The sequence below is a fragment of the Grus americana genome, chromosome 1 (assembly GCF_028858705.1).
Source record: "Grus americana isolate bGruAme1 chromosome 1, bGruAme1.mat, whole genome shotgun sequence".
NCBI lineage: Eukaryota > Metazoa > Chordata > Aves > Gruiformes > Gruidae > Grus > Grus americana.
The window spans coordinates 144,897,728-144,911,738 of record NC_072852.1 but is presented as its reverse complement, the minus strand read 5'-3'; the positions used below and the strand labels follow the sequence as shown (position 1 = coordinate 144,911,738).

At 50.2% G+C, this 14,011-nt stretch overlaps 1 protein-coding gene across 1 annotated transcript; it reads left to right on the top strand.

Annotated features, from left to right (window-relative positions):
- Positions 1-959: 959 nt before the first annotated feature.
- On the top strand, positions 960-7,807 carry CHST7 (carbohydrate sulfotransferase 7). Its single transcript, XM_054841865.1, has one exon. The coding sequence runs from the start codon at positions 1,298-1,300 to the stop codon at positions 2,708-2,710; it is 1,413 nt and encodes a 470-aa protein (XP_054697840.1). The 5' UTR covers positions 960-1,297; the 3' UTR covers positions 2,711-7,807.
- Positions 7,808-14,011: the final 6,204 nt, after the last annotated feature.

Here is a 14,011-nt window from a genome sequence, read left to right as displayed (position 1 = left end):
GATTAAGGTTGCGTCACACGCCTTACCACAGGTGAATACGTACCACACAGACTACTCGGGAGTCAAAAATCACACGCTGAGAGTAAAAATCGTGTTATTTCACTCTGCACACCATACTTGAATATTAACAGTGTTCTCCTGAGGGCAGCATCCATTGCCTAGAGGTTAGGACAGTCAGCAGCCCCCCCCGTGCAGTCAGCAGGACAGGGACATTGCTTTCCTGCCAGGTAGATGCCTTAACCAGGAACACGCAATCATGGCCCATCTCTTTCTGTGAGCATCTTCCAAGGCCAGGCTTGGGCTGGGCTGGAGGTTTTGAGGCTGTACATTTGAATTTAAAAACCCGAAGTCAACTTCTTGTTGGCTGTCAATCCCACAAGAGATTTATTTAAATTAATCTTAGATGTCTAAAAAAACTAGAAGTCTAAGTGACAGCTGGTAATGTTATGCTCCCACTGTAGTTAATAAAAAGCAGGGTTATCAGAAGACTATCAGACATCCAAGACAGGCTGGATGTCCCTCTGTGGGTGCCCATTTCATCCTACCAACTGACCAGCTCAGGCAGACACGAAACTTTTAGATGCATGAACTGGAGCAATGAGTCACGAACGAGACGTCCACATCCCATCAGCACGCACGCATAGACAAAAGCCTGGCTGAGAAATCCCGCAGCTCTCCACAGCGCCGAACTGCAGGGTTTCCAAAAACCACTGCAGATTTTCATAGCTGTCACGCATCCTAAAAATACATTTGCACCTCTTTTTGTTACAGTAGCATGGTCTTTCTCCGGAAAGACCCGGTAGATAACAGGACCAAACACTCCTCCTCAGGACAGCCTCCGCTGCTCGGTACCTGTCCTGGATAACATAGCTCCTTTGCGATGCGCCCTTTCCCAAGCGGGGGTGACTCCCGAGGTGCCGAGCCCGCCCCTCCGGCCCTGCCCGGGGGAGGGAGGGAGGGAGGGAGGGAGGGAGGGAGGCCGGGCAAGGGGCGGCCCGGCCGGCCCGGAGCCCCGCGCAGCGGCAGCAGCAGCCCGCACCCCGCCGGCGACGGAGGCAGGTGCGGACGCTTCCGCGTCGCGCTGCGAGGAGGAGGAGGAGGAGGCGGCGGCGGCGGCGGCGAGGGCGGGCGGCCGGCCCCGAGCCTGGCCGGCGTGCCCGTAGGCGTGCTCCCCGGCGGGGAGGGCCGCCCGCAGCCCACACCTCCCGCCGCCGCTAACTTTGCTTCTTCGCGAAGAGCCGCCCTCCGGCATCCAGAGGGTCGGCGGAGTCCCGGCGGTCCCGAGCCGCCCCCCGCGATGAAGGGCCGCCGGCGGTGGCGCTGGCGGGGGGAGTACCGCCGCTTCGCCGCGCTGCTGGTGCTGTACACGCTGCTGCTGCTCCTGCTGGTGCCCTACGCGCTGGACTATGGAGCCCGGCGGGGGCGGGCGGACGAGGAGCCGCTGCTGCGGCGCTGCCCCAGCCTGGAGGAGGCGCTGAGCGAGTGGGGCTGGGAGCAGCGGCAGCCGCCGCTGGACGAGGAGGAGGATGAGGAGGACGGCGGCACGGCCGGGGCGGCGGGTAACGGCAGCGCGGCGGCGGGGAAGCGGCACATCTACCTGCACGCCACCTGGCGCACGGGCTCCTCCTTCCTGGGGGAGCTCTTCAACCAGCACCCCGACGTCTTCTACCTCTACGAGCCCATGTGGCACCTGTGGCAGGCCCTCTACCCGGGGGACGCGCTGAGCCTGCAGGGCGCCCTCCGCGACATGCTGCGCGCCCTCTTCCGATGCGACTTCTCCGTCCTGCGCCTCTACGCCGCCCCGCCCGGCCCCCGCGACCCGCTGGCCCCCGCCCCGCCCGCCGCCGCCAACCTCACCACGGCCGGCATCTTCGGCTGGCGGACCAACAAGGTGATCTGCTCGCCGCCGCTCTGCCCCGCCGCCCCGCGGCCCCGCCGGGAGATCGGCCTCGTCGACGGCGCCGCCTGCGAGGAGACGTGCCCGCCGCGGGCGCTGCGGGAGCTGGAGGCCGAGTGCCGCAAGTACCCGGTGGTGGTCATCAAGGACGTGCGGCTGCTGGAGCTGGGCGCCCTGCTGCCGCTGCTGCGGGAGCCCGGCCTCAACCTGCGGGTGGTGCAGCTCTTCCGCGACCCCCGCGCCGTCCACAACTCCCGCCTGAAGGCCAGGCAGGCGCTGCTGCGGGAGAGCATCCAGGTGCTGCGCAGCCGCCACCGCGCCGAGCCGCGGGGGCCGCCCCGCCACCAGCAGCAGCAGCAGCTCCTGCTGCCGCCCGGCCTGCTGGGGGGCGGGCGGGCGCCGCAGCCGCAGCACCGCGCCGAGTTCTTCCTCGGCGGCGCCCTGGAGGTGATTTGCCAGGCCTGGCTCCGCGACCTCCTCTTGGCCCGCCGCGCCCCGGCCTGGCTCCGCCGCCGCTACACGCAGCTGCGCTACGAGGACCTGGTGCGGGAACCCCGCGCCCAGCTGCGCCGCCTGCTGCGCTTCGCCGGGCTGCCCGTGCCGCCCGACCTGGAGACCTTCGTGCTCAACATGACCCGCGGGGCCGCCTACTCTTCCGACCGGCCCTTCCTCATCTCCGCCCGCGACGCGCGGGAGGCCATCCATGCCTGGCGGGAGCGCCTCAGCCGCCAGCAGGTGCGGCAGGTGGAGGCCGCCTGCAGCGAGGCCATGAGCCTTCTCGCCTACCCCCTCAGCGGCGGCGACGCCCGGTAGCCCCCCAGCCCCGCGGCCGGCGGGGAGAGTCCGCCGCCGGGTGAGAGCCGGACCGGCGGGGCCGGGCGGGGTGTCCGCCAAGGACGGGCCCGAGGACGGGGCGCCGGGGGCCAGGCCGTGCCATGGCGGGAGGACGGGCGCCGTCGGGCAGAGCCGAGCGAGGGGACTCACAGCTGGCGTGGCGGCGGCCTGCGCTTCACCTCGGTGGCCGGGGGCTCCTGCGGAGGGCAGCCCTGTCAGAAGGAAACCCGCCTCGCCTCAGGTATAGGCAGCGCTGCAGGGTCCAGACCCCCCGTCCCGCCGCTGGCTCGGTGGGGATGTGGTTTCTCTGGGAACTGCGGCCACCCCATGCCGGGGTGCGTGGAGAGGGCACTCGGGGTGTTTTATTTAAGAGAAGGGTTTGGTAAGAGGTGTCCTCTGGGCACGGCCTCAGTCTTGGAGCCCTTTTAACGTGAAACTGTGACCACGTGCAAAGCACCGGCGTTTTTAAAAAAAAACTGCATCGAAACTTAAAACCTCCCCAAATCAAGACTCTCAGCAAGTAACCAGAAGGCTTTAAAGGTGTTGCTGCGAGAGCATCGCCTTTCCCGAGCACTACAGCACGCTCGGCTCTGTTGTGTTGCTACTGAAAGACGTAGAAGGGGCTTCTGTGGAGTTGGCCGCAGAGGTCAGTGGAGGCCTGGACGGGCAGGAGGGTGCCTGCCGCAGGGAAGGACTCAGCTTCGCTGCTGCTGGCCGGCTGGCTCTGCCGGGATGGGCTCTGCCCGTACGGGGTGCTGATGCTCTGGGAGGGGGGCACCAGTCGAGAGAAGGGGAACCGTGTCCAACTCTGTCCATCATTCAGAGCAGTGGGGTGAGCAGTCAGGCAGAGAGGGTAAGCGTTGGCCTGCTTCCGTGTTTCAGAGATGTTTGTGGAAGAAATCTTTGCTTTTCTAAAGAAATCTGTAATTTTTAAAGTAGGATTTTTTTTTGTAATATATTGATATAGTTAGGCGGTGATATGTGAGATACAGGTGACCAATATGTTTCTTAGGGACACGCGTAGGGGTGACTGTAACTGGAAGGTGAACACTTGATATTTCCATTTTGTTTTCTCAGCCAAATGAGAGAATCACTTTTCTTCCCTCGCTTCCGGGCTGACACATTGTGCCGTGCACAGGGTCCTCCTGGTCACATCCCTTCCGAACAATAACATCCTTTCAGCTGGCAACTCCTGGACAAAAGCAAATGTTTCCTAACAAGACCAAGGCAAATTAATTGTGAAGCTCCCAAATAAAAGCTTGTATTAAAGAAAAAGAAAAACTTAAGTTTCATTTTGGATTTTAAAATGACATTTTCCTGTAGACATCCTGCAACTTGTACGAGAAGAGTGTGTGTGTGTGTCTATGTACGAGTACCTTTTTTTCTTAATTTCTTAATTTGGGGGGTAGAAGGTTCAATTGTACTTCAGGGATGCAGTATTGTAACTTCTTACAGACTGCTTTTCAGTCCATTACAATCTGGCAGCGTTTAGACGGCTCCACAAGAGTTACCGGGTTATAGGGCTGTTTACATGCAGTCCTCAAATACAAACTGAGAACATGAACTTCAAATTAAGGATAATCCAGGATCAGGAAGAAAGCTGAATGTGTATAAAGTGCTGGAAATAAAGGCAGTTCAAAGAAGTTACGTTATCTTGGAGGAAATGTTTGAATTGCATTGTAGGTTTTCGTGCTTTGAATATCGTGCTGTAAAACACATCAGTGAGTTAGGATGAACCTTCATTTATTTTAGCTCTTTTCCTTCCTTGACCCTCCCACCTGAGAGTACATTGGCACAAGAAGCAGGGTTTTTTCATAATCCGATGGGAAAATATAGTCATAAAAACGTTTCTGAGTAAATCTCTCCATGTCAAGGTAGCGTGCTTCATACAATTCTGCATCCTTTGGTTTCTGCTTGAAGTAAAAATTACAAGGGCTCATTTTGTGCTGGAACAACCTCTTGTATTACCTAAGGGTTGCTTACATATTCTGTCAGAGGCACTCTGAGAGCAAAATTTGTCTCTGGGTGTTCTAGTAGTATTTAATAATGGCATTTGTATAGATGGACAATACCTGTATTAATGCCTTGATGACCTGTGTCAGGTAACCTAATCTGGAAAGCTTTTCTGGGAATACACCCAGCCTGGCTCGTACTGACACGTTTGGGAAGAAAATAAGATTTTCTTGCATGCCAAAAGATGATACGGTACCTATTTTCTTAAGTTGGATGAGAGATTAAAATCCAGTATATCTTGTTGGTTTGTTTTTGGCAAGTTGCAGTCACAGATTTGTATGGTGCAACTGCTCAGCATTCGCTTCACCTCGATGGGGAATCTCATCTTGCTGTTTCAGGTGGTAAATGTCTTTCATGAGAAACTTGTAGGAATCCACGCTTAGTTTCACTTAACGCTGGTTCATCATGATGAAGAAAGAAGTGTTGCCATCTAGCTTAACTTGATTCTTGTAGCTGGGAAGAAATCCACTAATCACAAATTCTTTAGTATTTTCTGAAGCAGTTTCCATGTTTGACATAGATGCATTTTCTGTATCGAGACTTATTTCTCTCAACAGAAGTTGTTCACTAACACAGTTGCTCTTTATTAGTGATTAATTCAATTTTTTTCTCACCTCAAGCTGTTCTTGCAAGGTTTTTTTGTACTGTGAAAAGGGCTCTGTTTGGCAAAGCGTGTAAAATTTAGCAAGTGCAACTTGTGGTTTGCATTCGGGGCACCCAAGTTCATTAGAAGACTCTTCAAAACAATCCACAGGGAATATCCAAAGCTGAAAAAGGAGTAAGTAGCCCAGAGTGGGATCTTGGAGCAGGATGTGCGAGAGCATCTAAGACTGGATGACAGCTGCTTAATGACTGATGTTGCAAGACGTGTGCGCTTCAGTCACTAGAAGGCTTTCTGAAACTCCCCTCCTAAGGAGGACAACTAAGGCTCATCAACAAACGCATCCTATTTTTCTCTTCAAGGCATTTTGATGGTGTCAGAAAGCATCATTCAGGATGCTTACAGCAGATCCTTGTTGGCCTTGTAACCCATACCTTGAAGAAAAAAAAAAATACTGTCAAATATCAGTGTTGGTACTTACCTGGAAAGACAGAAGCAGGTCTGATTAGGACAACCAGCATGGAGTGTCACTGGTGGAGGGCTTTGGAAGTAAGCAGAACCTGCGGGAAGCAGGACACCCATGGTTAAACTGTATTTTGAGAGCAGCTGGACGTTTATGGCTTGGTCATCAGCTTTTTTACAGTCACTGCTCTCAACTGAGATTTTGAAGCAATGTCCCAGTTCTGCTGAATGATGTAGAAAGCTGAACCATAACTGCCTCTTTTTAGAGCAGAGGATGGCATGATAAGCAAGGGAACAATAAACACCTTTTCTAGCCAAGCTGAACTTGGCAGGCTTAGAATTGGAGAGCAGGACTGAGCCACAGAGCTCTAGTAATTCAGACTGAGATTTGGGGAAAATACCTATTTGTGCTACCTTACCTATAATGACTTAACAACTTTAATGTATTAAAAAGTCATATTGGGAAATGGGAACAAAACTGACAAATGCTCGCAAGACTTATTTCTATCATCTGTTTTTACTTAACTTTTGATCATTGTGTGTTTGCCTTAAGGGAGGTAGAAACTTGAGTACTAAAATTGTATGTAAAAGGCTGTGATATTTCCACACCAGAATTGTTAATTGTTCTCTTACAACATTACATCTGTATTTAAATTGTAGATTTCTAGGGAGGCAACTGTAGTTACATACTTCTGAGAAATGCTTGAAGTCCAGGGCCAGGAAATACTTAGCCCCTGCGTTACTTGCACTCCCTAGAATGTTACTGATGGAGTCCTTGTAGATACCCATGATATGTACTCGTGTACTTCAGATGCAATAGGAATAGTTAAGTTCTGAGTATCACCACTTTCAGTAATCCCAATGATAAATAAACAGTGCAGAACTTCTGGGGTTATTGTGGTAATGCATTTAAACATCATTTTAGTAAAGAACTGAGCTCCTGAAAGACTGTGAGTGCCAACAAGCCTGACTGCACGTTCTGTTCCTTTCAAGAGCACAAAGAGTCGCTGCTGACACTCTCTGATGGTATCTGGAGTACAGGGGCAGTAAGTACGGTGCGTGGCCCTTCTCAGAATCACCCTGCAATCCACGCAGCACTGGGACTACCTTGGATGTTATTTTGTCGTTCCTATTTAACTTGACATGACACCTACCACCATGGAGAAGGAGATGGGAAAACCAAGACTGTCAAAGGAAATCTTGCACTAGTAGAAGCTCTTAACTCCTTGCTGGCTACATGCACGTGAGTGAGGGCCCAGAGTCCGGATTGTCCTTCTTTTGACTGCGATGTAAAGAGATGAATGTTAACTCCAAACTCATTAAGGTGGTGGTTTTCACTGACCGAGGGACCTGTTGCTGAAGCATATCTCTGGCAGTTTCAGCTCTGGGCAAACGGCTGGCAGCTGATGAATGTTTTGGTACTTGCAGTCTGTCTGGGTATTGCGTCCCAGGAAATTCCTGCTTCCAGCACTGAGGCGTGAAGCTCTGCTGCTGGCCTACAGCACCTACAGCACCATTTCTTGGTGCTGGTAAATGGGAATCGGGTCTTCCCCCAGCGCTTCCAAATTTTTCAGCCTGTTCCTAATTGTCCAACTTTGCCAAATGCCAACTGTGCGTAGGCTGAAACTTTTAATCCTGGGCTTAAGGTTCAAGTCACTTTGGGAAACTTCAGTCAAAGCAGTGCATGTTCTTTTGAAGCCAGGGTTAGGCTGCGGTGGTCTTTTGTGTAGGTTCCAATACTCTCAAAGATATTTCTTTGAAATCATTTGTCACTTCAGTGCTTTGGGACAGGAACTCCAATTTGGGTAGGGGAAATGACCTCTGTGTAGAGGGTGCCCCCCCATGTTTTGTTTTGACCTCTGCCTTCTATTCTGATTTGGCCAAATATATTAATATTTGTAAAAAAAAAACCAAATAGCATGTGCTTGGTAAAAGTGATTTTGGTATGTGTGTGTATCTTTATTTTATACCAAATAAAATCTGCATTGGTTTTACCTTCAGTGAGCATGCTCAAACCTCTTCCTTTCCCACAGAAAAGCTCGGTGTGGTACAAGACATACGGCAGTGGGAATCAAAGCCACGTACTACGGCTGGGGCTGAGCAGGGCGCAGACTGCCATTCCTGTGCTCCCACTGACGCCTTCTCCTCTAGCCCCTCTTTCCCTCTTGCTGGTAGTCCTAAGGAAGACTCCCGAATCCAGCGTTCGGCTTTCCAGTGCTTAATAATGGAAAGGACTATAGGTGAGAGGGAGAAGACGTTGATGACAGATGGGGAAAACACAAAGAGGCAGGGGAAAGGAATTGCCTTTGAGTTGTAGAGAGCAGGATTTGTTGGCTAGAGAAGGATGAGGGACAGATTTGATGAGGAGGGGCGGCTGGAAGATGTGACTGGTTTAATTGGAAAAGGCAGCTAGGAACATGTGGGAGGGAAGGAAGGGACATGGAGACAGCAAGGTGGGAGGAGAAGTAAGGACCAAGAGCTGGGCTGCAGTGAGGCGCTGGAAATTGCCCCGAGAGTGTTGTTCAGAGGAGATGGAGGGGGAGAGCTCAAGGAGGGGGAGAGTGGAGTGAGGCTGAATCCAAATTGTAGAGGGAAAACTGGTAGCTCTTTAAAATCAGGTCTCCTCACTTCTCTGTTCAAATGGCTGTGCAGACAACTGGCGGTGGACCAGCCCCTCCGATGGAGTGCTGGTCCGCAGGGCAGTGATGACTTGCCTTCGGCTATCGCTTTCTCAGCACATACATACAAACACGTTTCTCCTGTGAACCAGACTCCTCTCTTCGTCTCTGCATAAGGAATTTATTAACTGTCCCACTGCTTTCCTAGCAGCGTCAGGGTGGGAGGCATGGGAAGAAGTGCTCTCCTGCAAAACTGAAGTTGTAAAGCTTAAGCTTGTAAAAATAGTCTTCCCCTTCCCGATACTGTCAGGCTCAGGTTGTGAGTACAAGGAATGATGTGAAAGCTGTCTCATCCAGCTGCCTTTGCCCGAGGTGCATTTGGGAGTGCTTTTGCAGTCCCTTCTGCAGTGGGTATTACCACCAGCCACCAGAACAGAGGGGTCTGGAGGAGGTCCTTGTCTGGGTCCTTGGTTCAAGTGACAGATGTTTGCACACTGGATTTAAAAGTCCCAGTTCTAGCAGTGACTCACGTGTATATCACTGACATCTATTGCTTTCAGTATGAGCTTTTTAAAAAATGCCAGGAAACTTCTTGTATGGACATACTGTTACAGAGACGTTCAATATCTGTGCTGCAAAGTCAAGCACTGAAGGACATCTGCTGCCTCCCCTTTCCTGCTCCTTGACAGTCTTCACTGTGAGGGTGGTGAGGCACTGGAACAGGTTGCCCAGAGAAGCTGTGGATGCCCCCTCCCTGGAAGTGTTCAAGGCCAGGTTGGATGGGGCTTTGGGCAACGTGGTCTAGTGGAGAGTGTCCCTGCCCGTGGCAGGGGGGTTGGAACTAAATGGTCTTTAAGGTCCCTTCCAACCCAAACCATTCTGTGATTCTATGATTCTATATCACAAGTGGTTGATTTTTTCTCCTCTACAGTACTTGGTCAACACAGAAGGTTAGACCTGTCTGGGGCAGGAATGGATCACGCAACACATCTGGCACTGTCTGGTCTGCGGCAGAAGTTAGAAAGCGCGCAGGAATCCAGTAGGAGACTGAAGGAGGAGAAAGGATGGGGGCAGTGTCTCATGGTTGAAGTATTCAAAAGCTCTCAGAGGAACTGGACTCAGTCCCTGGCGCCAGACTATCTGTGAGATGTTAGACAAATAAGCTAGCTTTTCTGAAGAGGCCAAGTCCATATCGGGCTGCCAGAAGCTGAGTGACACATTTGGTATGCTGGAGTTGGCTTTGCAGAACTGCTGTAGCAGTCAGCATGCGGGTGTGCCTGGTCGGAGAGCACGGGTGGCTCACGGGGTGACTCTGAACCCCTGAGTGAGCTAGTTGTGAAAAGGGCAACTGCACAGTGGCGTTAACATGTTCTCTGTCCTAGCCACCCAAGTTCCAAGGGGATGAATTCAGATTTTTAATAGATACAGAGAAATGTCAAGTGAAATAACAGCCGTCTGCTTTGGAGAAGACTAAGCCATGTGGTTTATTTAGCCTCAAAGTCAAGGTTGAAAGAGGACAGCGGTGCACAGCAATGTGAGCAGCAGTGTGGGAGAGAGGTAATCATGCTAGGGACAATACTGGCATAAGAACAGATTTTTGTACATGAGCAATGAATCACTTCAGCCTGGAAGTTGGAAAAAGTTTTTTTTTTTTTTAACCATGAGAACAGTCTGGCAGGAAGGGAGGGAAAAAAGACAGCTCATTTTAAAAGACAACCCCATTAACTTAGAAATAGAAAGGAACTGATACAGTAGACAACCATGTTATGGCAAGATATGAAGCTGTGTGGTCCAGGAGCCCTGTGATCCGTGGAATGTTCCGTACAGAGTGCTGAAGTCTCCTGAAAAATCAGCTTTAATGTACGAAAAGACCCGAGCCCTGGGTTAAAGATGCTTTGTACATTTTGTTTGCGCTCTGTGACAAGGAGGCAATGCTGACCTTCACGGAAATGTAAAATGGCTTGTTCTGGAGTACTCTGCAAACGGTTAATGTCTCATAACATTTCCTAGGAAGGAACCTGGTAATTTTGTCTTTGGCAGGATTTGAATAAAATATATGAGAGCTGTACAATAAATCAAGAAGAGAACAAACCCCACACCGTTAACTCGGTCATTTTTGCCCTGTTTTTTTGAGAAGACGGGAGCTGAGGGGAAAGGAAAGGCAGCGCGTATTTGCGTAAGCAGAAGCCGTGTAGTTGGTTGCATGGAGTGGGTAGAAATCCCAGCTGTGTGGGCAGGCGCCGGGCGTGGGGCTGTACAACCCTAGCACTAGCCTAGCTGTGGATAAGCTGCCTTTAATGTTTTGCCATAGATCTGGGAAGCGATTATCGCCTTGTTTATTTATGCACATGCATGAAACAATATGAGTTTCAGGCATGCTCTGGATAGCATTTAAAGTGCAGCAAAGATGTAAGTGCACTTGTTAAAATAATGGGAAAGGGCTGCAGGAGATCAGCGCAAGTGCAGAGGAGGCTCCTCTGATGGGAGCTTTGGGAATCTTTCCGCAGCTTTTCACAGTCGTTTCAGCTGCTGCTTGAGAAGGGATGACTTGGGTGAATTGTCTCCTCCTCCCACCTTTTATTTTTTTTTAATAAAACCTGTTTAAGAACAATTAGTGATGTCTAACTTTATGTCAGATGGATTTAAAGATGATAGGATGGGACATTTGTCACCTGCCCCAAGTTGTTCTTAAAAATCGTTAAGGATGGAGGCTTCCTATCCTCCAGCAGTCATTTACTCCGTGATGTCAGTATGTCCACTGTTAAAAAGTGCTCTCTACCATCTATTCGAATCATTGGTTCAGTTTAAGCCTGTTACTTCTCTCACTGGCTGCAGAAAACAGGCTGCTGCCTTATCTTTGTGCTAACTTGGTCTTACCGCAAGCATGTCATCATATGATTCATTTTTTTACGTGACAACAACAAAACCCCTAATCAGCTTTCAAGCCTATTAGTTCCCAATTCAGGCCTCAATTTAACAATCCCGGCTTTGATCAAGCGCTTTGGTTCATTCGTCCTTCCATACCGAGCACCTTCCACACTCCACCTGACTCAAGCCCCAGAGCTACTCCCAGTTCTGCCTTAATGCCACCAGAGCAGATCACCAAAGAAATATTTTAGTTATTTATATAACCTCAGTTTCTTGCATGAAGAGGTGCTTTTGCGTACCTGAAACTCGTTCTTGGCTGTTCACAAAGGTTTTTGTGTTTTATTGTTGGTTGCTTTAAGACATGGGAGCTGGTAGAAAGTAGGACCCAGCCTTGAGCTGCTGCTTTCCGATGGAGTGAGTGACTGCTGGTGATACTCTGCAGCAAATGAGGAGTCACTTCGGCATGAATTTCGGTTTGCGCCTTAAATTGTAAATTGGAAACCATATCTTCCTATTGATTCTCAGTAAATTCTTAGGAAAATATGCATGTTAATTGGCTTTTCTAAGAACTTACAATCAAAGCAGTTTCGTTCAAACTGGAGGTAACAAACCAGTATTTCTGAAGCCTTTGTTCCTTAATGGAAAGGAGATAAACTCTTGCCAAGCGCTGAAGGTTACGTGTAGCTGCCTTGATACTTCTGCACTGGGAAACGGCCATCCTGCTGCCTTTCGCTCTCCACTGTAGGTTAACGTGTTGCTGGTAAACCAGTAACGCTAACCTTGAAGGAAACAGCGGTTTTAAGACTGAATAAACTCAGCTTATTTCTAAACTGAATTGCAGCTTGCTTGGAGCTGTGGAGGCGAGCCTGGTCATGCCTGTACCTACAGCCCCACGGATTCCTGCCAGGAGGGATTCCAGCCCCGAGGCCAGGGCTGCCCCTGGAGCACTCCGCAGCGGGTGGGGGCAGAGAGCGAAGCCCCTTTACCAGCTGCGGAGCAGGTGGGTGATGCCCCGTCCTCATGGCAAAAATCCCACCCTTCTGAAGAGTTGGGCTTTGCCTTTAATAAGGTTTATTTTAAAAATCTTTACTATTGCATGGGAGAGGAAGGTCCAAGGATTAGTGGAGAGAGGGCTCTTGTGATCTCTTACAGAACAGCTAGAATAATTTTGAGGCAGACATTTAATTAATACAACTTTTTCATCTTCTAACGATGCTTTGATCTGGAGAATGCAGAAGCAGTAGAGGGCCCTACAGAATAATTCCCAACTTATTTCTGAATGTCTGCAGGGCTTCAGCACTGCTCTACCCGTGAAATGTTCATTCCATATTGACCTGTAAAGGTAAAAGCTATCTAGGGAAGATGATAGTTACTCCTTAACCTAAACCAGCTGTAGCACCAGAAGCATCTAACTCTGAGCAGTAATTTGAACACCTGTAATGTCACAAGTGCAATTAATACAGAGCAAAGTTTAGATCCTTTGGGCAGTCGGGTTTTGGAATAACTGCCAAAAGGTAAAATTAAGTTGATTATTGTAACCAAGGGCTTTCATACATGCATAATATTACAGTCCAAATAAAGTGTGAACTTCTACAAGAAAAAAATGCACATCCATCTTTGCAAATTTTCTTGGATAAAGGCCCAGGATGGACCATTTTCCTTTTTAGAAGCTTTTTTTTTTTTCCTTACTGCTATCTCTTCCCCACACAGCCACGGCATCTTTGTTAAAGCCTGCAGCTATTGATGGCTTTAGTAACCTGAGGGTAGTTTTGTTTACATTTTCCCATAACATTGCAACAGTTAATTTCTTCCTATGGAAGGGAGAACTACCGGAGAGGTTTCATGGTATTCCCTTCTCCTCCCTTTCTCAACACCAGTAGCCAGGGCAAAGCCTGTTTTGCCCATTTATTTTTGCAGGAAGGTTTTACCCACGTGGGCATTACTGGTGCCCAGGGAGACTTTCTCCCATGGTCCGTTAGACACGACTGCACCAATGCACCCTGGGCTCCCCTCCCTTCCGCTGCCTTGAACCGCTCGACGCCGCTCCTTCGGCGGGGTCTCACCCCAAACGCCTGACCAGCAGATGCACACAGTTGAAATCCCACTCTTTGGGTAACCCAGCCAGCACTTGGTTTCTCAAGGTGAGCGTAGGGAGGGACTCGGGTGGGAGCAGGCGGCGGCAGCTCCGCAGCCGCATCCAACGCCGCAGCGGCCCCGGGAAGGGGCTGCCGCCGGCACAGCGGAGCGCACCAGGAGAGCCCTGCCTGCCAGCGAGCCCGAGGGCTGTTTGCCCATGTGAAACCCACCCAAGACAGACTCACCCGTGCAACAGGACACAAGCAAACTTCTGTACGGGATGACTAGCGTGCAGTGAGAGGTGGGGTGTCATAAACACGGAGAAGAGCTCTCTCCTCTTTTAAGTATAAAGACTAAAAGCACAGCTAGAAAGAGGAGGTTGGAGTTTCTACAGAAACTTCTTTCAATACTGCAGCTGGTTTTGAAAATTTCACACCGTAAACCATGTTTCTCTCAATAGCTGGGGTATGTATTTAATTACTCATCCTTTGTAGAATAAGGCATGTTTTCAAGATAGAGGTAAGACTTACCTCTGGTTTTGATTCCCTTTTTCAGATGGTATGTAATCATTTAGTATTTAAATACTATTTCTTGTCCCATAACAAGAGAGCAGACTAGGTTTTGTTTAAGATTTTTAATAGA

Coding starts and splice junctions, on each gene's coding strand:
- CHST7 (XM_054841865.1), top strand. CDS start 1,298: ATGAAGGGCCGCCGGCGGTGGCGCTGGCGGGGGGAGTACCGCCGCTTC.